Source organism: Ranitomeya variabilis, chromosome 6, assembly GCF_051348905.1.
Source record: "Ranitomeya variabilis isolate aRanVar5 chromosome 6, aRanVar5.hap1, whole genome shotgun sequence".
In the NCBI taxonomy this organism is placed as follows: Eukaryota; Metazoa; Chordata; class Amphibia; order Anura; family Dendrobatidae; genus Ranitomeya; species Ranitomeya variabilis.
Window position 1 is genome coordinate 131,534,871 of NC_135237.1, and position 26,065 is coordinate 131,560,935.

General features: G+C 44.6%; 1 protein-coding gene across 1 annotated transcript in view; it reads right to left on the reverse strand.

The window, feature by feature from the left end:
* MTURN (maturin, neural progenitor differentiation regulator homolog) overlaps nucleotides 1–25,593 on the reverse strand; it is a 37,228-nt gene extending 11,635 nt beyond the window's left edge. The window contains exon 1 of the mRNA XM_077269005.1: nucleotides 25,100–25,593. Coding sequence (XP_077125120.1) covers nucleotides 25,100–25,261 — 162 coding nt within the window. The 5' untranslated portion in view covers nucleotides 25,262–25,593. The remainder of the gene's footprint in view (nucleotides 1–25,099) is intronic.
* Between the last annotated feature and the right edge of the window lie 472 nt (nucleotides 25,594–26,065).

Sequence of the window (26,065 nt, forward strand, 5' to 3'; positions counted from 1 at the left end):
CGACTCCGACTCCTGGATTTTATCAGGTTCCGACTCCTTCATAAATGGTCAATTCGTAACAATAAATTTACTGTTGTAAAACATTAACATCGTGCTTATTCAGTTTCTCACCATCATATAAGTAATCAGACCACTTAGAGCAAAAACTATATTTATTAGAATACAATTAGAATATAGCAAATAACTTTTATAAACTTTTGTAAGTAAATATACAATAAACACTGTTATGCAGTTAATAAGAAGAAATCTATAAATTTGTCCTCAGAAAAAGTATTGCCTCTGTCAGATCCTCCTTCATGGATGCCCTCAAATCTCATCTAATTATTTTGAGAGCAGAGAACAACCTCTCTACACTAACTTGGGTTGGTGGCAAAGCAGTAACCACTCGGGCAACATCTCTGACAGTGTCAGGATACAGAGGAATCGCTTGTTGCCCTGTTATTTTTGATGAACGGTCAAATTTCTCAATTTCTTTTAGTGCACATGAAAAATTCTGCTGAAATGTACTGGCTGTGTTCTTTGATGGGGATGACTCTTCTATGCGGGAACGCTTTGCACGGTCCTTGTGATCCAAATATTTTTCAAAATTAAATTCTTCATCAGTTGATGAGGGTGAAGATGTGGCAGGACGACCAAATTCTTCTTGTTCCTCCTGACTCTTCTGCAACCCTTTCATCCTTACTGCCATTTCAAACAGAGCTTCTTTTCCTTTAGTTAGTGGTTGATCATCTAGAAGAATCCGATGCATTGGGTCTACATAAACAGCTGCCAAAAGAATGTTATTTTGTAATAGTAGCTCCTCTCTCAGTTTCAACGATGTAGCAATGCCACTTGCAATTAACCCTCCTCTTTGGGACAGGCGAAACATCAGGTTCTTCCACTCCTTTAAGAAAATACCTGGAGTTAAGTCCTCTGCTTGTCATTTTTTAGTCACTGTAAATGGGTGCTCTAGCAATTTTTCCAGCTCAGTCACCTGATTCCACTGACTTTCATTTAGCGTCAGTTGAGGGTTAGCCATGTCTACAAGAAAGGTTTTCAGTTCAACCAAGCACTGAATCATTAAGTACGTACTGCCCCATCGTGTGGCTTGATCAATAATTGCCCCTTTTCCAGCACATCTCTTCAAAATTGAGTCAACTTTAGGGGTTCTGGCAACAGTAGCCAATTTTCTCACCTTGCCAATCAGTGCAGCAGCATGTCCTTCTTGCAGACTGTCTCTTATAGCCAGCTGTAGCATATGCACAACACAGCGCATGTGATGAAGGAAAGAATGTATTGACACAGTTTCAACAAGATCATCTAAACTATCATGTTGCTGTTCATCTGAAGCAACTTCAGTTTGCTTTTGAGTTACAATACTGTGTTCCTCTATTTCAAACATTTCTGTGTCTGTGGACCCAGAATGTTCTTCTAGCTGCTGGTCACCATCATTACTCTCATTCATTAGCCTAATAGTACTTATCATATTTGAAGCATTGTCAGTTACGACAGAAAGAACTTGCTCTTTTTTAAGTTCATAGTCTTGCAGAACCTTTTCCACCAAGACCTGGAGAAACTCACTGGTGTAATGAGCTTTGATGTCTTTTACTGCTAATGTCTTGGTAACTATTTCATTTTTGTCACAAACAAATCAGACATTGATGGCAAAATAGTTCACTCTGTGACGTGTGCAGGCATCCATTTTAAGAAACAGAAAGCGTCCCTTGAGAGTGTTTTTAAGTTCTTCCTTTTGTTTAAAAGCTTCTTCGATTACTAATTTTCTAATACTCTCGCTCTCTCTCCAGAGAAACACCAAGCTTGCGGGCCATTTCCCCATTCAGACACAAAAGCTGGTCGTGAAAATAATGAAATAGGCACACTATCCTTTACAACAAGCTCTATGATCTGTTTTTTAAATATATCTACTGTCATTGTCACAGTAACTTTGTCACTGACAAAATATCTTGTAACTGATGGCTGCAAAGTTCTCTGCTCCTTTGTTTGGCTGGAAGAGCTGGGCACTGGTTCATTGGTTTGGATGCAGTCTCTCATCCACTGCTTTAAGTACTTCTGGATGAAAGCGCAGTAAATGTCTCTTTAGATTAGAAGCTCTGGTAGGAGCATTTTTATCTTTGCCTGAATATGCACTGATCTTGGCTTCACAGCATTTGTTTTCGTCTGGATCATTTGTCATACACTGACAGACATAATGTTTTCCATCTTGAGTGATGGTGTAATGTTCAAATACAGCTGATTTAATGTGACGCTTCTTTGACATTCTCAGGTTTTTAATTCTGCATTCACAATCCAAATGACAATTGTTTTTCCTAAAAACAATTGTACAAAATTATTGCCAGGTCGTACAACTAATATAATGGTCAGTAATACTGTTATTCCTCATGTACTCACAGTTAACTGATGCAAAGTTTGTTGAAAGGATAATACTTCTTACAGTCTCCTCTTCTGAGTAGCAGCTGTGAAATGCTTGGAAGACGCACACCTAGTAAACATCTAGTCTAGAGGAGGAGCTTTACTACTAAGAATTTGCAACACATTTTCACTTTCAGTTTCATACATTGTAAGTAGGGGGGTTGGGGCAGCATGAGGTTAACCAAGTATAAGATTAGATAAGGGCAGTGGAGAACAGTGACACACAAGCAGTAAGAAATGTCTATCTCCAGCAGAACTGCTTATTACTGTTGTTCATAGTTTGATAGAACATATACACTCACCGGCCACTTTATTAGGTACACCATGCTAGTAACGGGTTGGACCCCCTTTTGCCTTCAGAACTGCCTCAATTCTTCGTGGCATAGATTCAACAAGGTGCTGGAAGCATTCCTCAGAGATTTTGGTCCATATTGACATGATGGCATCACACAGTTGCCGCAGATTTGTCGGCTGCACATCCCAAAGATGCTCCATACAAGGCAGGATGGATCCATGCTTTCATGTTGTTTACGCCAAATTCTGACCCTACCATCCGAATGTCGCAGCAGAAATCGAGACTCATCAGACCAAGCAACGTTTTTCCAATCTTCTACTGTCCAATTTCGATGAGCTTGTACAAATTGTAGCCTCAGTTTCCTGTTCTTAGCTGAAAGGAGTGGTACCCGGTGTGGTCTTCTGCTGCTGTAGCCCATCTGCCTCAAAGTTCGACGCACTGTGCGTTCAGAGATGCTCTTAGGCCTACCTTGGTTGTAACGGGTGGCGATTTGAGTCACTGTTGCCTTTCTATCAGCTCGAACCAGTCTGCCCATTCTCCTCTGACCTCTGGCATCAACAAGGCATTTCCGCCCACAGAACTGCCGCTCACTGGATTTTTTTTCTTTTTCGGACCATTCTCTGTAAACCCTAGAGATGGTTGTGCGTGAAAATCCCAGTAGATCAGCAGTTTCTGAAATACTCAGACCAGCCCTTCTGGCACCAACAACCATGCCACGTTCAAAGGCACTCAAATCACCTTTCTTCCCCATACTGATGCTCGGTTTGAACTGCAGGAGATTGTCTTGACCATGTCTACATGCCTAAATGCACTGAGTTGCCGCCATGTGATTGGCTGATAAGAAATTAAGTGTTAACAAGAAGTTGGACAGGTGTACCTAATAAAGTGGCCGGTGAGTGTATATTTGAGTAACATTTATAAGATTCATATGAAAGTTCAATTATGAAATAATACATTTTTTTTTTTTTTAAAGCTGGAGTCGGAGTCAGTACACTCCACGACTCCGACTCCACAGCCCTGCTTAAAAAGGAAAAAAAAAAATGTCCCCGATAACAACTTTAAGTGTTTGGAGGTACATCCCCTACTACAGAACATCACTGCCTTCAAGCTACAAGTGGTGACCAGAGATTTCACCTATGGCAGTTAGGCTGCTATCACACATCAGTTTTTTGCCATCAGTCACAATCTGTCGAATGTTGAAAAAACTGGTCCGTCACAGATTGTGAAAAACTGATCCATTTTTTTGACGGATCCGACTAGGTAATCCAGCTAATTGGATAAAAAAAAAAATAGAATTATTCTTACCGTTAATTCGGTTTCTAGTAACCCACCACGACAGCACACCTGGAGGATGTTACCCCTTTCCTAATAGGGACAGGAAATGACAAGAGGTTAAATAACCCCTCCCTCATCCTCCCCCTCAGTGTTATTATAAAGGACCACAGGAGAAGGAATGCTTCAAATTATATATTTATTCTTTTCAGAACGCATATTAAGCAAAGGGAGGGATTACTCCTGCTGTCGTGGTGGGTTACTAGAAACCGAATTAACGGTAAGAATAATTCTATTTTCTCTAGTAACCCCCCACGACAGCACACCTGGAGCAGTACCCAAGAGTAATTTTAGGGAGGGACTATAGCTCTAAGGACTTTTTCTCCGAAGGCTAAGTCTTCCTTTGACATCAGGTCTAGCCTGTAATGTTTAGAAAATGTATGGACCGAGGACCACATGGCAGCTCTGCAAATTTGCTCAATGGAAGCACTGGCTTTCTCGGCCCAGGAGACAGCTGTTGCTCTGGTAGAATGAGCTGTGAATTTTTCTGGCGGTGGAAGGCCTTGGATCTGATAAGCCTCCAAGATTGCTCTCTTGATCCAATTGGCAATTGTAGATTTGGAAGTCTTCTTTCCCTTATTCTGGCCAAGGTGAATAAACAGATTCTGATCCTTTCTAATCTTCTCTGAAGCTTGAAGATAATAAAGTACTGTTCTCCGAACATCCAAAGTATGAAACTGTTCCTCTTTCTCATTCTTCGGTTCCTGATAAAAGGAGGGGAGAATTATCTCCTGCGACTTGTGAAAATCAGAGACGACTTTTGGGAGAAAGGATGGATCCAATCGCAGGATAAGCCTGTCCTGTAGAACTTTCATGTAGGGCTCATTGATTGACAGGGCTTGAAGCTCGCCAACTCTTCTGGCTGTAGTTATAGCTACTAGAAAAGTGGTTTTCCAGGCGAGTCTATCCATACTTATTGATGACAAGGGCTCAAAAGGTGGAAGTGTAAGTCCTTTTAGGACTATATTGAGGTCCCAGGATGGGACTATATTCATGGGTTTTGGAGATATGCGGGATGCCGCTGTCATAAATCTTCTTATCCACCTATGATCAGCTAAGGATTGATCAAAATACGAGCTCAGGGCTGCCACTTGTACCTTGAGGGTGCTGGGTCTAAGACCTTTTTCCAGCCCATCCTGTAAAAAATCCAAGATCCTGGATAGGTCTGGCCTGTCTGGGTTAGGCCGTTCAGGAGCACTCCATGTGATGAAGGTCTTCCAAATCTTTTGGTAGATTGAATTAGTTACTGCCTTTCGGCTTTTTTGTAACTTTTAATGACTTTCTTTGATAGCCCCTTGGCCTCTAGAATTGAGAATTCAGAAGCCAGGCATTTAGGTGTAATCTCTCGGGATTTGGATGGAGTATTGGCCCTTGGTAAAGAAGGTCTCTGATCAGAGGGAGTGCTATTGGTCCATCTATCTTTAGGCTGATGATAGTCCCGAACCAGCTTCTTTTGGGCCAAAATGGAGCCACCAAGATTACTTTGACCTTCTCTGTTCTTATTTTCTGTAGGACCTTTGGTAGAATTGGTAATGGAGGAAATGCATACGCCAGTGTAAATGTCCATGGCTGGACCAATGCGTCCACATCTAGCCCTGGATTGGTTGGATCTAGTGAAAAAAATTGTTTCACTTGTGTGTTTTGACTGTTTGCAAATAGGTCTACTTCTGGCTGTCCCCATCTTCTGGCCAGTATCTGAAAGACCTCTGGGTCTAGGCTCCATTCCCCTGGATGGATCTTTGTTCTGCTCAGAAAGTCGGCCTGTACATTTAATTCTCCTCTTATATGTAGGGCAGATAGAGAGAGTACATGTTCTTCGGCCCACGAAAATATTCTGGCTGATATTGCTTTTAGATCCTCGTGTCTTGTGCTTCCCTGATGGCGAAGATGGGCAACTGTTATGTTGTCCGAGTATATCTTTATGTGGGAATTCTGAACAAGAGCTACCGCTGCTTTGAGGACCTCCTCTACCGCCTTTAGCTCTCTGAAGTTCGAGGATTGATGACTTATTTCGATTGGCCAGTCTCCTTGGAACATATGTTGATCTACCGTAGCTCCCCAGCCTCTGCCGCTGGCATCTACTGTTATAGTCACTACTGGGTCCTGAACCCAGGGAACTCCTCTGACTAAATTCTCCTTCTGTAACCACCATGTCAACGAGGACTTTACGTGCGGTGGTAATTGGATGTTTTTGTCTAGAGAATCTGGGTAACCGTCCCAGATTGACAGAATACAAGTCTGAAGTATTCTGGTGTGGGCTTGTGCCCATGCCACCATCTGGATGCATGACGTCATGGTTCCGAGAACCGACATGGCCCATCTCAGAGATACTTTCTTTTTGTCCCGCAACATTCTTATCTTTGATGTGAGCAGGGTTCGTTTTTGCTCGGGTAAGAAAGATGTTTGGTTGTGAGAGTCTAACAGGACTCCTAAGAAGATCTTTGATGTTGCTGGAACCATATCTGATTTTTTGGGGTTCACCACCCAACCTAGAGACGACAGGATCTGGACTGTTGTTTGAAGATGTTCTCGTAAAATTGGAACTGTGGGAGCCACTACCAGGAGGTCGTCGAGGTACGGGATTATGCATATGCGTTGTCCTCTGATGTAGGCCATTACCTCGGACATGATCTTTGTAAAGATCCTTGGGGCCGAAGATAGACCAAACGGGAGGACGTTGAATTGAAAGTGGTCTCTCTCTTTCCCTCTGGCAACTGCGAATCTTAGAAACTTCCGATAAGTTGGATGAATTGGGATGTGATAATACGCATCTTGTAGATCTATGGTCGCCATAAAGAAATCTTGTCCTATTAAGGGCACTGTCGTTCTGACGGATTCCATCCTGAATCTTCTGTAGGTTACGTATTGATTCAGGGGTTTCAGATTGATTATTATCCGATGAGATCCATTTGGTTTTTTTATCATAAATAGGTTGGAATAATGACCCTTGTTCTTCTCGTTTTCCGGAACTGTGGAGATCACATTGTTGGCTAAGAGATCTTGTACTCCCGCTATCAATGTAGATTGTAGCTTTGGTGTCGACAATCTTGTTGTCTTTAATCTCTTTTGGGGATATGATACAAACTCTATCTTCATCCCCTCTCTGACCAACGTTAAGGCCCATTGATCTATACAGATCTTTTGCCAGTATGGGAGGAAGCTCGAGATTCGACCCCCCACCGTGGTGGCGTCATTGCTTTCTCTGATTTTGGGGCTGGGAGAGAAAAAGATTTCTATCTTTCCCCCCTTTTGGATAACTCCAACGTCCAGTTTTCCCTTTTCCCCTGTATTGAGGGGTCTGCTCTTGTTGAGTGCGGAAAGGCCTTTTCCTAGGGTTCCTAGGTTCTGGTAAGGCTTTCTTTTATCTGAAGCCTTCTCCAGCAGATCATCCAGGGCCGGCCCAAACATATACTTCCCCTTGAAGGGAATAGAACAGAGCCTCATCTTAGAGGTCATATCACCAGACCAGGATTTTAGCCAAAGTGCTCGTCTTACAGAATTGATAGTGCCGATGATCTCGCTGTTACCCTTACTGCTTCTGCGGAGGCATCCGCTAAGAAGCCTGTTGCCTTTTGGAAAATCGGAAGAGAAGCCAGAATATCTTCTCTGGGGGTACCTGAGGATAAGTGTTCTTCTAATTGCCCCAGCCAGCGGTGCATTGATCTAGCCACACAGGTAGATACTGAGTTAATATTCAGTAAGGATGTTGACGTCTCCCATGACTTTCTTAATAGTCCGTCCATCTTGCGTTCCAGAGGATCTCTCAATTGGGAGGCATCCTCAAATGGTAGCGTGGTTTTCTTGGCTACCCTAGCAATCTGGACGTCCACTTTTGGAACTTCCGACCAACATGCGGATGTTTCCTCATCCACTGGAAATCTGTCCTTAATCTCCGCTGGAGTAGTCAGCCTTTTCTCTGGGAATTCCCACTCATCCAGAACTAAATCACGAATATTCTTATGGATGGGAAACACCTGTCTTTTCTTAGAACGGAGCCCTCCGAACATCTCTTCTTGTACTGATTGAGTAGTTTTTTCTTCCTCAATTTCCATAGTCTTCCTTACCGCTGTAAGGAGCTCCTCTATGTCAGTCGAAGAGAAGTAGTATCTGTCCTGCTGGAAAGCTTCAGCGTCCAGAGACAATTCACCCTCCTCTGGGGGTTCGTCTGATGTCTCTCCCTGAGAGTCCTCCTGCACTTCATCTTGTGGATTAAGTCTCCTTTTCTTAGCTTCAGGAGGAGCACTTGGAGAGGGTGTAGGCTGGGAAAGGGTGGTCAGCGAAGTTTTAATTTCATGCTGGATTATGCCTTTAATCTCTTCTATCAGAGATGGCTGTTCCTCCCTGATAATCTTTTCTGTGCACTCCTTGCACAACGGTTTCTTGTATGAAGAGGATAGTTTCTTCATACAAACTGCACACTTGCGGGCTTTATTTTTGCTTCCTGATGCGGATTCCCTGTCCCCCTAAAAAGGAAGGAGAGGGAATCATAAGATTACAATCCGCATCAGGGAGTGGACACCCTGGGCCAGACTACTTACTGGGGCCGGGATGGTGCTGGGATCTGCTGATGCAGAGCGCGAGGAAGCAGACATCTCCATGGTTTTCACCACACAGTGGGCTTACCTGAGATGTCTTCCTGTCCGGGGCCTAATATAGGCGACCGGACTGCAGCACCTGTCCTCAAGAATAGAGGACCTCCTCCTCCGAAGTCCGGATACACGTGGGAGGGAGTACCGCCGACGTAATCCGCGCTATTTGTTTTGCGTTCCAGTCTGGAACGCACAAGGACCTTCCACTTCACCGAAGCCGGCCGGCGTCTGACATCACATCCTGCCGCCGGCTTCAGACCGGAAGTCCTTACACGTGTGCCGGAGGAGGAGAAAGGCTGGAGAGCTCAGAGAGGCCTCCAGCCGAAGAATGCCCCCAGACCTTGCCGTGAAGGTGCGGAATGGTGGCCAGGAGTCCCGAGTCCCGGAGGAGACGGGAGCAGCACTCGGGGAAGAGACGTAAGTCCGTTCCCGGCTGCCCGGCAATAATACTTATATCCCCCGGTGACCGCTGCCGGCACAGTACACCTGGGATGACCTCTTCATCCCTAGTAGGGACAGGAAAAAACACTGAGGGGGAGGATGAGGGAGGGGTTATTTAACCTCTTGTCATTTCCTGTCCCTATTAGGAAAGGGGTAACATCCTCCAGGTGTGCTGTCGTGGGGGGTTACTAGAGAAAATATAAATCGGAGCATGCCCAGTTAAAAAAAACGGAATCCGTTGCCGGATTCCGTCATTTCACGGATACAGTGCCATAGGGTTCCATTCTAGCAAACGATGGACGGCGACGGATCCGTTGCTGTCCATTTTTTCGACAGGCACAAAAAAACGTTACTGTGTCAGTTTCCTCCAGCCGCTGGAAAAACAATTTTTGACGGATCCGGCGAACAACGGATGAAACATGAGGCCATCTGTCGCTAATACAAGTCTATGAGAAAAAAAACGGAACTGGCGTCAACTTTTGCCGGCTCTCTCTTTTTTTTTTTTTTTTTTTTAATTCGCCGGATTGTGACTGACGGCAAAAAACTGAAGTGTGAAAGCAGCCTTACATAGCACACACCGCAGGAGCTCAGCTGTACATGAAGTCTGACTTCTGCAGTGGATGGAGGAACAACTGCTGTTGTATCCATGGGGTGTAACTATACTCTGGTTGCAGTAAACTATTGCAGACAGTTGGGTGGCTACTTAAAATAAAAAAAGCATCTATTAAAATATATTTTTTTAAACTCCAGGTCTTAAAAATTGAGCATTTTATTGGCCAAAATAAGGATGGCACTCCCATAAAAGGGAAAGGTAAAGCAGGGCTCCTTAAAATGTCCCTAATGGCACTTTCAATTACTCAGATGATTACACAGTGTTCCAAATTATTATGCAAATTGGATTTAAGTGTCATAAAGATTTTATTGTTTTATTTTTCAAATAAACTCATGGATGGTATTGTGTCTCAGGGCTCAATGGATCACTTAAATCAATCTTAAACACGTAATAATTAGTTTTCCAGGTGATTCTAATTAAAGGAAAACTACTTAAAAATGATGTTCCACATTAAGCAGGCCACAGTTTTCAAGTAACAAGGGAAAGAAAAAGGATCTCTGCTGCCGAAAAGCATCAAATAGTGCAATGCCTTAGTCAAGGGATGAAAACATTAGATATTTCCCAAAAACTTGAGCGTGATCATCATACTGTTAAGAGATTTTTGGCTGAATCTGAGCACAGATGTGTTCGTGCTGATAAAGGCATAATGAGGAAGGTTTCTGCCAGGTAAGTTCATTGGATTAAGACAGCAGCTGCTAAAAAGCCATTACAAACCAGCACACAGATATTTGAAGCTGCTGGTACCTCTGGAGTCCCTTGAACCTCAAGGTGTAGGATCCTTCAAAGGCTTGCTGTGGTGCATAAACCTACTATTCGGCCACCACTAAACAATGTTCACAAGCAGAAACGGTTGCAGTGGGCCCAGACATACATGAAGACTAGTTTTCAAACAGTCTTGTTTACTGATGAGTGTCGAGCAACCCTGGATGGTCCAGATGGATGAAGTAATGGATGGTTGGTGGATGGCCACCATGTCCCAACAAGGCTGTGACGTCAGCAAGGAGGTGGAGTCATGTTTTGGGCCGGAATCATGGGGAAACAGCTGGTAGGGCCCTTTAAGGTTCCTGAAGGTGTGAAAATGACCTCTGCAAAGTATATAGAGTTTCTGACTGACAACTTTCTTCCATGGTATAAAAAGCAGAAATGTGCCTTCAGGAGCAAAATCATCTTCATGCATGATAATGCACCATCTCATGCTGCAAAGAATACCTCTTAACCATTGGCTGCTATGGGCATAAAAGGAGATAAACTCATGGTGTGGCCACCATCTTCCCCTGACCTCAACCCTATAGAGAACCTTTGGAGTATCATCAAGCAAAAGATCTATGAGGGTGGGAGGCAGTTCACATCAAAACAGCAGCTCTGGGAGGCTATTCTGACTTCATGTAAAGAAATACAAGCAGAAACTCTCCACAAACTCACAAGTTCAATGGATGCAAGAATTGTGAAGGTGATATCAACGAAGGATTCCTATGTTAACATGTAACTTGGCCTGTTAGGGTGTTTTGGAGTTAAATAGCTTTTTTGTTCAGTGAATGTGACCTCTTAATACTGTAAATTTCACAAATGAGCATTTTCAGTTCTTTAAAACATATCAAATGTTTAGAAATTCTACTGTGCCCAATAATTTGGAACAGTGCATTTTGAGTTTTTATTCATTTTGGAGATTATACTGTTATCATTGGGAGGCTTCTTCAATAAAATTTGATGTATACTCGAACGGGTGATGACTTTTATTAGACTGACTGTCATTTGCACCGACCATTTAGGAAAATCGGAGAAAACTATAATTTGCATAATAATTTGGAACATAGTGTATTGTAACTCTGGATCAATACATTTTGAAAAGAAATGCATCTAAATTCCTTGCACTTCTGCATTTTTCAATATTTTGGTGAATATGTAAATAAAGAGACAACTTCTAGGAGCATTGTAGTGACCTCCTTAACCCCTTCGCGCCATCCGCCGTACTAGTACGGCGCTGCCGGCACTGCATTTGTGCCAGCCGCAGTACTAGTACGGCGGATCGATCACCGCGGTCTCGCACTGAGCGCCGCGGTGATTGGGTGTGGGTGTCAGCTGTATATGACAGCTGACACCCCGCAGCAATGCCCACGATCGACGCTAGCGCCGATCGCGGGCATTTAACCCCTCTGATGCCGCTGTCAGTAGTGACAGCGGCATAGAGGTGGATCGCGCAGGGACGGGGGCTCCCTGCGCTCTCCCACCGGAGCAACGCGATGAGATCGCGCTGCTCCGGTGATCCGGAAGGAGTCCCCGGATCCAAGATGGCCGCGGGACTCCTTCCGGGTCATTTACTGACCTGGCTTGCCGGCGCCTGCTGAGAGTTCCTAATAGCAGGCGCCGGCAAGCCCCTGTAAGTTGCCTGTCAGATCGTTGATCTGACAGAGTGCTATGCACACTGTCAGATCAACGATCTGATCTAAAACGGTGATGTCCCACCCTGGGACAATGGTAAAAAGTAAAAAAAAAAAAAAAAAATACAATGTATAAAAAATAAAATAAAAAAATCCCCAAATAAAGAAAAAAAAAACATTTCCCAGTAAATCCATTTATTTTTGTAAATAAAAAAAACAAAACAACAATAAAAGTACACATATTTGGTATCGCCGCGTCCGTAACGACCCGCTCTATAAAACTATCCCACTAGTTAACCCCTTCAGTGAAAACCGCAAAAAAAAAAAAAAAATGCAAAAAACGCTTTATTATCATACAGGCGAACAAAAAGTGGAATAACATGCGATCAAGATGACGGATATAAATAACCATGGTACCGTTGAAAACGTCATCTTCTCCCGCAAAAAAAAGCCGCCATACAGCATCATCAACAGAAAAATAAAAAAAAGTTATAGCTCTCAGAATAAAGCGATGCAAAAACAATTATTTTTATATAAAATAGTTTTTATTGTGTAAAAGCGCCAAAACATAAAAAAATTACATAAATGAGGTATCGCTGTAATCGTACTGACCTGAAGAATAAAGCTGCTTTATCAATTTTACCATACGTGGAACGGTATAAACGCCCCCCCTAAAAGAATTTCAGGAATTGCTGTTTTTTGTTCATTCCGCCTCCCAAAAATCGGAATAAAAAGCGATCAAAAAATGTCATGTGCCCGAAAATGGTACCAATAAAAACGTCAACTCATCCTGCAAAAAACAAGATCTCACATGACTCTGTGGGCCAAGATATGGATAAATTATACCTCTCAAAATGTGGTGATGCAAAAACTATTTTTTGTAATAAAAAGCGTCTTTTAGTGTGTGATGGCTGCCAACCATAAAAATCCGCAAAAAAAACCGCTATAAAAGTAAATCAAACCCCCCTTCGTTAGGGAAAAATAATAAAATTTTAAAAAATGTATGTATTTCCATTTTCCCATTAGGGTTAGGGCTAGAGTTAGGGCTAGGGTTAAGGTTGGGGTTAGGGCTAGGGTTTCAGTTATAATTGAGGGTTTCCACTGTTTAGGCACATCAGGGGCTCTCCAAACGCGACATGGCGTCCAATCTCAATTCCAGCCAATTCTGCTTTGAAAAACTAAAACAGTGCTCCTTCCCTTCCGAGTTCTCCTGTGAGCCCAAACAGTGGTCCCCCCCAACATATGGGGTATCAGCGTTCTCAGGACAAGTTGGACAACAACTTTTGGGGGCCAATTTGTCCTGTTACCCTTGGGAAAATAAAAACGTGGGGGCTAAAATATCATTTTCGTGGAAAAAAAAAATATTTTTTATTTTCACGGCTCTGCGTTATAAACTGTAGTGAAACACTTGTTGGTTCAAAGTTCTCACAACACATCTAGATAAGTTCCTTGGGGGGGTCTAGTTTCCAATATGGGGTCACTTTTGGGGGGTTTCTACTGTTTAGGTACATCAGGGGCTCTGCAAATGCAACATGACGCCTGCAGACCAATCCATCTAAGTCTGCATTTCAAACGGCGCTTCTTCCCTTCCGAGCTCTGCCGTGCGCCCAAACAGTGGTTCCCCCCCATATATGGGGTATCAGCGTACTCAGGACAAATTGGACAATAACTTTTGTTTTCCAATTTCTCCTGTTACCCTTGGGGAAAAAAAAAATTGCGGGCTGAAACATCATTTTGTGGAAAGAAAAAATTATTTTTTTTCATTTTCACAGCGCTATTCTAAACTTTAGTGAAACAATTGGGGGTTAAAAGTGCTCACCACACATCTAGATAAGTTCCTTAGGGGGTCTTCTTTCCAAAATGGGGTCCATTGTCGGGGGTTTCCAGTGTTTAGGCATGTCAGGGGCTCTCCAAACGCGAAATGGGTTCCGATCTCATTTCCAGCCAATTTTGCATTGAAAAGCCAAACGGCGCTCCTTCCCTTCTGAGCTCTGCCATGCGCTCAAACAGTGGTTTATCCCGATATATGAAGTATCAGCGTACTCAGGACAAATTGCACAACAACTTTTGGGGTCCAATTTATCCTGTTAGCCTTGGGAAAATAAAAAATTTGGGGCAAAAAATCATTTTTTGTGAAAATATGAAATTTTTTTTACGGCTCTACACTATAAACTTCTGTGAAGCACTTGGAGGTTCAAAGTGCTCACCACACATCTAGATTAGTTCCTTAGAGGGTCTACTTTCCAAAATGGTGTCACTTGTGGGGGTTTCCACTGTTTAGGCACGTCAGGGGCTCTCCAATCGAGCCATGGGTTCCGATCTCAATTCCAGCAAATCTTGCATTGAAAAGTCAAATGGCGCTCCTTCCCTTCCGAGCTCTGCCATATGCCCAATCAATGGTTTACCCCAACATGTGGGGTATCGGCATAATCAGGACAAATTGTACAACGACTTTTTTGGTCCAATTTCTCCTGTTACCCTTGGTAAAATAAAACAAATTGGATCTGAAGTAAAAATTTTGTGAAAAAAAAAGTTAAATGTTCAATTTTTTTTTAAACATTCCAAAAATTCCTGTGAAGCACCTGAGGGGTTAATAAACTTTTTGAATGTGGTTTTGAGTACCTTGAGGGGTGCAGTTTTTAGAATGGTGTCACTTTTGGGCATTTTCTGTCATATAGACCCCTCAAAGTCACTTCAAGTGTGAGGTGGTCCGTAAAAAAAATGGTTTTGCAAATTTTGTTGCAAAAATGAGAAATCGCTGGTCAACTTTTAACCCTTATAACTCCCTAACAAAAAAAAAATTATGTTTCCAAAATTGTGCTGATGTAAAGCAGACATGTGGGAAATGTTGTTTATTAACTATATTATGTGATATAACTCTCTAATTTAAGGGCATAAAAACTAAAAGTTTGAAAATTGCAAAATTTTCATAATTTGACAAATTTTTGTTTTTTTCACAAATAAATGCAAGTCATATCGAAGAAGTTTTACCACTATCGTGAAGTACAATATGTCACGAGAAAACAATGTCAGAATCACCAGGATCCGTTGAAGCGTTTCAGAGTTATGACCTCATAAAGTGACAGTGGTCAGAATTGTAAAAATTGGCCCTGTCACTTAGGTTAAAACAGGCTTCGGGGTGAAGGGGTTAAAGGAAACTTGTCACTTGAAAAAAAAAAAAACAAACAAACAAAAAAAAAAACACACTATTATCCTGCAGATATGGGGTTAATCTGTTGGTTAATAAAGTTCTGAACCTGCCTGGCGCCCTCACTTAGAGCAATGCTGCCAGGAGGAAATTAACTTTATTCTCCCCGGCAGCATTCATGTTTTTGTTACAGGGTGGTGCAGCTTCAGTCACTGCTTTGTGTAGAGAGCGCTGGCTCTTTGCTGAAACGCACTGCTTTCTATGAATTCTACTCTCTAGGTGGCCAGATTTTTTATTCCACATGTTGGTACAATAAAGGCGTTTTTATAATTCAACAAGAAAATTATTTTATTCATTGGATGTTTGCCGCTGGAGAATATCACAGATTGTAAATGCTTTTTATAGCCAGCCAAGAGTCTTTCAATTCTTGTTTGAGGGCTTTTCATCCATTCTTCCTTGGAAAATTCTTCCAGTTCTGTGAGATTCCAGGGTCATTGCTATTTTGAGGTCTAGCCACAGATTTTCAATGATGTTCAGATCAGGAGACTGTGAGAGCCATTGTAAAGCCTTGCACCTTTTGAGGTATTCTATTGTGGATTTTGACATGTGTTTAGGATCATTATAGCTTTTTTATGTATGGTGTTACGTTTGCATCAAGAATTTGTTGAAATTTCATGGAATCCATTCTTCCCTCAACCCATGAAGTGTTCCCCATGCCATTTGCTGCAACACAACCCCAAAGCATGATAGATCCACCCCCATGCTTAATGGTTGGCGACATGTTCTTTTTCCTGACATTCTGTGCCTTTTTTCTCCACACATACCATTTATCTTTCTGGCCAAAGAGTTCTATTTTAACCTCATCAGTCCACAGGATTGTTTCCTAAATGCATCAGGCTTGCTTAAATGTTCTTTTACATACTTCTGATGCTGAATTTTATGGTAAGGTATGCAGGAGAGGCTTTTTCTGATGACACTTCGATGAAGGCCATATTTGAGCAGGTGTCTTTGAACAGTAGGAACAATGTACCACAACTTCAGAGTCTGCTAAATCTTTCTCAAGGTCTTTTGCAGTCAAGCGGGGGTTCTGATTTGCTTCTCTAGCAATACCAGCAGCTCTCACTAAAATTTTGCTTGGTCTTCCAGACCTTATCTTGACCTCCACTGTCTCTGTTTCTTAAATACGTTTCAAATTGAGGAAAGAGCAACTTGAAAACGCTATGTTATCGTCTTATAGCCTTCTCCAGCTTTTTAGGCCTCCACCATTTTCAGAGTGTTAGGCAGCTGCTTAGAAAAAGTCATGCCTGTTTTTGGATACAAGGTTAGAGGAGTCTGGGTCTTTATAAAGCTGGGAAATTTGCATAACCTGGCCTTTCCTAAGAACAAGTCATAACCCTAAAAGGCTAATTATGGTCTCAAAGCTTGATCAAAGTTATCTAAGCACACAAATCTCCTAAGGGTGTTAAAACTTTTCCATTTTGTAATTTTTTTTAAATATAAAAAAGATGAATATATATAGTAATTTTGACAAACTTTTACATGCCACTGTAGCTCTTTCAAAGACAAGTCCAGCAATACCTTTACACGGTCAGTCTGTTCCTTCATTACTGAGAATGCAGCATTTGAATGGATTTAAGTGGTTATCGGGGACAATTTAATTTTTTCTTATGGGCCTAGGAACTATTTGCCTGTAAGTTCCTAACTACCGGCCTGTGGTGCCCAGCGCCAATCATTGCTAGCTCAGAGAAGTCACGGACCACTCCTGCTGGTGATTCTACAGCTTCCGGTGATGTCCCATCGACAGAGTAACCTCCTCCTCTACCCTGTTGATGGTGCGTGACTGCCGATGTCATGCTGATTGACAACCGACTCCCCACTGCATTACTGTCAGGAAGAGAAAGAGCAAAATTGTAGGCAGGAGCAGCCTGTGATCACTCTGAGCCAGTGCCAAGCAGAACAGGCAGTGAGTTAGAAGCTACCTGCCTTTCAGTTCTTAGAACCATGAAAAAGAATTGTCCTTTTAAGCAAATAAGCCTTAAGTGCTTTCAGTGCATTGAAGTTCTTCTCAAGCTTCAGTCACTCAAGCTCTATTTCCAAAAAGGGCTTCCTCCTCCTGCTTGACTGATCACTCCTGTACTGTGTGACTTCAATTAAAGGAGCTGTCAGTCAAGCAAGAGAAGACAGCGCTTGACAGGCAAGAGAGCCGGAGAGATAGAGGCTTGAAAAGAGCTTCCATACTCCTAAAGCTCTTCAGCCTCATTTGTATATGAATTCAAACCCTGATTTCTCAGTAACAGAGGATGATACTGGCTAGGTAAAGGCATTGGTAGCTTTTTCTTTAAAAATGCAATATGTACATATAAACAGTTTAAGGGGTGAAATTCTGATGACAGTTTCCCTTTAAGGGTTATGTACACCTTTGACAAGTAAAATTCATTTTTCATACAGTACAGACCAAAAGTTTGGACACACCTCATTTAAAGATTTTTCTGTATTTTCATGACTATGAAAATTGTACATTCACACTGAAGGTATCAAAACTATGAATTAACACATGTGGAATTATATATTTAACAAAAAAGTGTGAAACAACTGAAAATAAGTCTTATATTCAAGGTTCTTCAAAGTAGCCACCTTTTGCTTTGATGACTGCTTTGCACACTCTTGGCATTCTCTTGATGAACTTCAAGAGGCAGTCACCGGGAATGGTTTTCACTTCATAGGTGTGCCCTGTCAGGTTTAATAAGTGGGATTTCTTGCCTTATAAATGGGGTTGGGACCATCAGTTGTGATGTGCAGAAGTCTGGTGGATACACAGCTGATAGTCCTACTGAATAGACTGTTAGAATTTGTATTATGGCAGGAAAAAAAAAGGAGCTAAGTAAAGAAAAACGAGTGGCCATCATTACTTTAAGAAATGAAGTTCAGTCAGTCCGAAAAATTGGGCAAACTTAGAAAGTGTCCCCAAGTGCAGTGGCAAAAACCATCAAGCGCTACAAAAACTGGCTCAAGTGATGACCGCCCCAGGAAAGAAAGACCAAGAGTCACCTCTGCTTCTGAGAAGTTTTTCTGAGTCACCAGCATCAGAAATCGCATGTTAACAGCAGCTCAGATTAGAGACCAGGTCAATGCCACACAGAGTTCTAGCAGCAGACATGCAACAAGCAGAAGAGACTTGTTTGGGCTAAAGAACACAAGGAATGGACATTAGACCAGTGGAAATCTGTGCTTTGGTCTGATGAGTCCAACCTTGAGATCTTTGGTTCCAAAAAAGGTGAACAGATGGATTCTACATGCCTGGTTCCCACCGTGAAGCATGGAGGAGGAGGTGTGATGGTGTGGGGGTGCTTTGCTGGTGACACTGTTGGGGATTTATTCAAAATTGAAAGTCTAAATTTTCCTGTGACTTTCTCAAAGTCCCTCCACAAGAAACCAAGTTAATATCGAACTACATTGTGCCACACTTTCGGAGTACCTCTGGGTTAAAAGAAAACCAAGGGGTCTAATGGTTCCTCTCCGCCCTACCCTCTTTCATGATAACTTGGATTATTGTTCTAGATACGAGCATATACTAAACAAATGTTCTTTTGATTTAATGACACTCACGGTGGAACACCTCCACAAGAGCATCAAGAACAACTCAGCCCACATCAAGAACATCGAGACCCAACTAGCAGCAGCTGGCACGATGGAGGAACTCAACTCCCTCAAGGTCCAGATTCAAACTCGTGTGGAACAACATAGGAAGGACACCGAAAGCCGCAAACGCAGCATGTTCTCCAGAGACACCACTGACTACAAACTAAACCAGGTATACCGATGGCGAGACAACTCTACCACCAGACGACCACCATCCCGCAGCCAAAGATCTTCAACGGACGCTTCCACTTCAGGATCGGAGCAGGAAAGGAGTACTCTTCCTTCCAGTCAACCCCCTTTTTTAGGACAGAAATGTCGTTTCCCAAGAAGAAGACAAGACGGGGGCGCACACAGAGACAGCAATCAGGACAGAATGCGAGTAACGAGATCCCAGGTAGGGAATCTTTGGTAGTAAACATCTCATCAAGATCCCTGGGTATTGCTGAACTGAATGTCCTGCAGAAGGGCCTTTCTTTTTGTCCCTCCTATAAATGTAAAACATTTGAATTGGAGATGGACTTACAACAGTTCTTTCGTCTTCTTAGACTGAAGGTCCACTTTGCTACTACCCCTTCCCAGGTCCCCAATCCTGATGTAACCTGTAATACCCTATGCATTACTAACTTAGGGTAGCGTAATAAAAGCAATTTCCAGCCACTCCACGGGTCACATGCTGTTGAGACGTTCATCAACTTTGTACAAAACTCTTTCCATACCATTCGTGAGGACATAGAGAAGGGGAGACTCTTCTTTCCGTCCAATTTATCTACAGTTGAACACCAAGCCCTTAGGGCACTTCAGAGGGACAATAATCTCATAATAAAACCAGCCGATAAGGGGGGGTGCCCTTGTGGTGATGGACAAGTCTGATTACCTGTCTGAAATAACCAGACAACTGGCAGATACGTCCATCTACTGCAAACTCACTAGTGATCCTACCCATGATATCCGCAACAAAATTGAGGCTATTTTATTAAAATATGTCCAGTTAGGAATCCTTGATTCCAAAACTATGGATTTTCTTAGGAAAAAGATCCCCTGTGCATTGGTGGTATGTTCATATATCTGTTCATCTGCACACATGCATGTCTTTGATCTTTTGGTATGATACTGTTATACTACGTGAACCCCTGTATAAATACTGCATATATATATATATATACACATATACATTATATATATATATATATATATATATATATATATATATATATATATATATATATATATATATATATATATATATATATATATATATATATATATATATATATATATATACATACATACACACACAAACTCACCGGCCACTTTATTAGGTACACCTGTCCAACTTCTTGTTAACACTTAATTTCTAATCAGCCAATCACATGGCGGCAACTCAGTGCATTTAGGCATGTAGACATGGTCAAGACAATCTCCTGCAGTTCAAACCGAGCATTAGTATGGGGAAGAAAGGTGATTTGAGTGCCTTTGAACGTGGCATGGTTGTTGGTGCCAGAAGGGCTGGTCTGAGTATTTCAGAAACTGCTGATCTACTGGGATTTTCATGCACAACCATCTCTAGGGTTTACAGAGAATGGTCCGAAAAAGAAAAAAAATCCAGTGAGCGGCAGTTCTGTGGGCGGAAATGCCTTGTTGATGCCAGAGGTCAGAGGAGAATGGGCAGACTGGTTCGAGCTGATAGAAAGGCAACAGCGACTCAAATCGCCACCCGTTACAACCAAGGTAGGCCTAAGAGCATCTCTGAACGCACAGTGCGTCGAACTTTGAGACAGATGGGCTACAGCAGCAGAAGACCACACCGGGTACCACTCCTTTCAGCTAAGAACAGGAAACTGAGGCTACAATTTGTACAAGCTCATCGAAATTGGACAGTAGAAGATTGGAAAAACGTTGCTTGGTCTGATGAGTCTCGATTTCTGCTGCGACATTCGGATGGTAGGGTCAGAATTTGGCGTAAACAACATGAAAGCATGGATCCATCCTGCCTTGTATGGAGCATCTTTGGGATGTGCAGCGGACAAATCTGCGGCAACTGTGTGATGCCATCATGTCAATATGGACCAAAATCTCTGAGGAATGCTTCCAGCACCTTGTTGAATCTATGCCACGAAGAATTGAGGCAGTTCTGAAGGCAAAAGGGGGTCCAACCCGTTACTAGCATGGTGTACCTAATAAAGTGGCCGGTGAGTGTGTATATATATATATATATATATATATATATATATATTTTTTTTTTTTTTATTTGATACAGCATGTTCCTATTATTATCATAAGACATCCTTACTATCAAAGCGAGCTTCCTATGCACTGTATATGATGTGCCTTATATGGTACCGCTTACTGATTTCTACCTGGGGTCATTACCTCCCTCCTAGTCTCCATGTGGTATGTTGTCACACATTCCCTTTCTGCTGACCATGTTCTTTGTTTTGTATTTATTCAATAAACTTTTTCTATTAATTCATTACTATTGGACTATGACACTAATTTGTCTAGTGGTTTAGGCTACGTTCACATTTGCGTTGTGCGCCGCAGCGTCGGCGCCGCAGCGCACAACGCAAACAAAAACGCGGCAAAACGCACGCTAAAACGCTGCGTTTTGCGCCGCATGCGTCCTTTTTGGCCGAAAGTTGGACGCAAAAAAAATGCAACTTGAAGCGTTTCTTGCGTCCAACGCTTGCGGCCATGCGGCGCAAAACGCAGCACAACGCATGTCCATGCGCCCCCATGTTAAATATAGGGGCGCATGACGCATGCGGCGCCCGACGCTGCGGCGCTGACCGCAAATGTGAACGTAGCCTTAGATGCAATCTTAGCATCCTGCCGAATGGGAAAGTAATCACAGATCTGCTCTGCCCCATAAAATAACACTGGGTCAAATGCTATCCGATAAAATATCACGTAGCACTCGGCCGTGTTATATGCTCATGTGAGCGAGGTCTTATGCTAAGAGACCTTGGGTCCCGACATTCACTGATGTTACTTTAATATGTGGCACCTACTTAACCAAGGTTGGAGAGCAAGGACACCTTATCTGGGCATCAGCTTCCCTAATACCAGGATGCCCCCTCCTGCACTGCAAAAAATGGTCATGAATGGTTGAATAACATTGGCATCCCTTAATCTAATTGAGCTTTTGTGGGATGTGCTGGAGAAACAAGTCCGATCCATGGAAAAATTCATCTCACTGAAAATCTTGGCATCACAAAAATATTTTGTTTTTGTCTTGTCCAATTCACAATGAAGAAATTATATATTGCACTGGTTGTTCCTAGTGTTGGTTAGTGGCAGTTGTATGGGGTTTTTGTGGTCTGCGGCACTCTACAACTCAGTTCAGGATACCGCTTATAGATCCTTTAGAAATGGAGATTCTGATACCAGAGTAAACAGGAGCTGAGTGAAGGTTATATGACACCTTAGTGATTATATCACGGGGTTTAAAACAATCAGCTTTACCCACCCTACCTGGGTCCAGTTGCACATTTCCATCACTGCTGTCAGTGTCTGCTATTGTCGGTAGTGCTGAGGTGGCATGCTATTGAAGTGACGACAGTGCAAAAGTCGGTAAGCGACACCAGGAGCAGCGCCGGTCCCGGGGCGAGCAAGTACACAACAGTTGATTTTTCTAAAACAAACTGCATCATGAGGACAAGGGTTTGCCAAAACGGCAAAAAACCCTTGAAAGTAATTTTCCCAATATGACAAGTTATTCACTATTCACAAAATAGGGGACAACTTGTTAACGCTTACGATGCCCCCTGACGAACAGGGGAGAAACGCACGTTGGGGCAGCAGGGACATGTGAAAACCAGCTACATTGCAAGTAACCCCTCATTATACTATATCAAGTTCAGTCAAGTTATCTAGACCATTCTAATTACTATGTATTCCATTCCATCATATGCAGTACTTTGCTACAATATTGGTTGCATTTGATGATTTTATTAAAGTTAACCTGTCACCAGACGTACTTACTGTACCTGTGCTGTTGAGGGCAGAGCTAAGTACTGCAGTGCTCAAGCGCCAGGCGTTTCTGACAGATAAGTACATCTGCGCAGGAGCGCGATGCCGGGAAGCCATGAAGTAAGCAGGACGGCATCACAAGAAGATGGGAGGCGCCGGACCTGGGACACCCATCGGACCGGACCGTCCCCCCCCACCCTTCCCTCCCGGGTGAGTATAATGAAAGTTATCTTTCCTCACTTGCAGGTCGGAACGGGGGCTTATCTACAGCGTTATGTAGATCAGCCCTGAAAGGCGATGGCCGCATCTTATATCGGCCAAATGTGGTGACAGGCTCACTTTACCTTTTGTAAACAAATATCTTGGGGGGTTAAAATATACTGTCTGTATTAGGCTTTTTTTTATGCCATCTGCTAGTAGATATCTTTGATGATAAGGAGCCTGCTGAAAACTCTTCCTGAAAGTACAGGAAGTGTAAGTCTGAAAAATTCCTAGTGGCAGTGTGGGGGAAAAAAAAGGCAATTTATTTTTCTAAATGCATGTAACAAAAACACTGCTTTAGAGAGGTCATTTCTGATGATGAGATCCCTTACACTTTGAGACTCGAAGCTAATGACTCGGGTAACGGACCACACAAGTCTTCACACTCGAGGGCAAAACACACTAGTGTTTCTTTTCTATCATTATTTATACATGGTCGGCTATAAGCCCTACGGAATATCACACGCTGGTGACCAAAAACTAACCAGAACCAATGTTACCATGTGAAGCAGATAAATGATGACATCCCTCGATGACCGCTCCTTACTGGTTCACCTCTGGGCATGAAGAAGCTAACAGCTCTTTACTTGGGATAAAAAACAAAATCTACTGTTCAGTGCCTGCCCACCTCTGTGCCTGGAGGGGGGGGGGGGGGGCTGCCCACCTCTGTGCCTGGAGGGGGGGGCTGCCCACCTCTGTGCCTGGAGGGGGGGGGGGCTGCCCACCTCTGTGCCTGGAGGGGGGGGGGGCTGCCCACCTCTGTGCCTGCAAGGGGGGGGGGCTGCCCACCTCTGTGCCTGCAAGGGGGGGGGGGGGCTGCCCACCTCTGTGCCTGCAAGGGGGGGGGGGGGGGCTGCCCACCTCTGTGCCTGCAAGGGGGGGGGGGGGGGCTGCCCACCTCTGTGCCTGCAAGGGGGGGGGCTGCCCACCTCTGTGCCTGCAAGGGGGGGGGCTGCCCACCTCTGTGCCTGCAAGGGGGGGGGGGCTGCCCACCTCTGTGCCTGCAAGGGGGGGGGGGGCTGCCCACCTCTGTGCCTGCAAGGGGGGGGGCTGCCCACCTCTGTGCCTGGAGGGGGGGGGGCTGCCCACCCCTGTGCCTGGAGGGGGGGGGGGGCTGCCCACCTCTGTGCCTGGAGGGGGGGGGGCTGCCCACCTCTGTGCCTGGAGGGGGGGGGCTGCCCACCTCTGTGCCTGGAGGGGGGGGGGGCTGCCCACCTATGTGCCTGGAGGGGGGGGGACCATCCACCTATGTGCCTGGAGGGGGGGGGGGACCATCCACCTATGTGCCTGGAGGGGGGGGGGGACCATCCACCTATGTGCCTGGAGGGGGGGGGGGACCATCCACCTATGTGCCTGGAGGGGGGGGGGGGACCATCCACCTATGTGCCTGGAGGGGGGGGGGACCATCCACCTATGTGCCTGGAGGGGGGGGGGGACCATCCACCTATGTGCCTGGAGGGGGGGGGACCATCCACCTATGTGCCTGGAGGGGGGCTGCCCACCTATGTGCCTGGAGGGGGGCTGTCCACCTATGTGCCTGGAGGGGGGGGCTGTTCGCCTATGTGCCTGGAGGGGGAGGGGCTGTCCACCTATATGCCTGGAGGGGGACTGCCCACCTATGTGCCTAGGGGTGCCACCTCCATCATCTACTGCTCAGTGTCAGGCACGTGTGAATGTGATAAATACAGCGTGTAATTGTGCCCTGTGTAGATGCCCGTGGCACGCTGGCACTGTGCTGACCCAGTGAGTAATCTCCCAGGGCAGTGGCCTGCATGGCTCTGTGCAGGGGGCAGCTGTTGGGGGTATGTATGGTGGGCGATGATGCCAGTGGTGGGTGCTGCCCATACACACAGTGCCAGGCCTGAACCCTGCAGTGCAGCAGCAGGACACATGCCAGCCCACCACAAACACTAGGCCTATGGGATACACGAGCAGTGCCCACCATGACAAGCCCCCTCCTGCACGCCCGCCATGCCCACCAGGCCTTGTCCGCAGCGCAGGCACCTGGCACATCGCAATACTCACAAAATTGTCCCCGCAGCCGTTGTCAGGGCACAGCACGTAGAAGGAGACCCCGGGGTCGGCGTAGAAGTCCATCCTCCGCTCCGTTTCCTCCGTGGCGATCAGATCGAAAGGGGTGTTCGCGCACCATTTGTCGGCGACGTCTGCCAGCTGCTGAAAATCCATCCTGGCCGCGCTGCGCTCTCCCGGTGACAGCTATGTATGCATTGTTTACATGCCGCTCAGGGAGGGCGGGGGCAGAGAAGGCCGCGGCGATGCAGCGGGTGCTCGGTATTGTTCACCTCCCCGGCCGCTCCGAGCGCAGCTGCCGCGTGACGGAGATAATGCAGGTCGGTGACGTCACGGCAGGCCCTGCCTTGCGAACAGCTGGGTCGTCAGTCCCCGTGACGTCATTAAGGCGGTGCCCAACCGGCGGCTGCGCTGCTGAGAGGATGAAAGCTGCAGCATCCCCGGCGTTATAGCCCCGCGCCCTGCGCACAGACAGCACCGGCAGCAGCGTGCATGGCTGAGGGAACTCCACCTATAAAGCCGGACGCCGCACAAATCGCCCTCCTCTAGTTGCTGCCATTAACCTGCTGCAGGGCAGCTACACATATGCAGGGTCCCTCAGCTCCAGGTTGTGCGGGGTCTTGGGCTGCTGAGTTCTGGGCAAACAAGTCATCAAGCGCAAAGAGCTTTGAAAAGTCGCAACATTTTTGTGAAATGTGAGACTGTAAAAATGTAGCACTTTTTGGCATTTGCATTTTGCCGGCCATTGTCACCCCGCCCCTAGCTGGAGTAGTCCTTGTGGCGGGGCACACAGCTGTTAGGGGAAGTTCACACTAGGCGATATTCAGCAATTTTTTTTCCTCAGGAAAATCTGATCTCTTAAGGTTAGGGTGCTTTCACATTAGCGTCGTACGACGCACGTCACGATGCGTCATTTTGGAGAAAAAACGCATCCTGCAAAGTTGCCCGCAGGATGCGTTT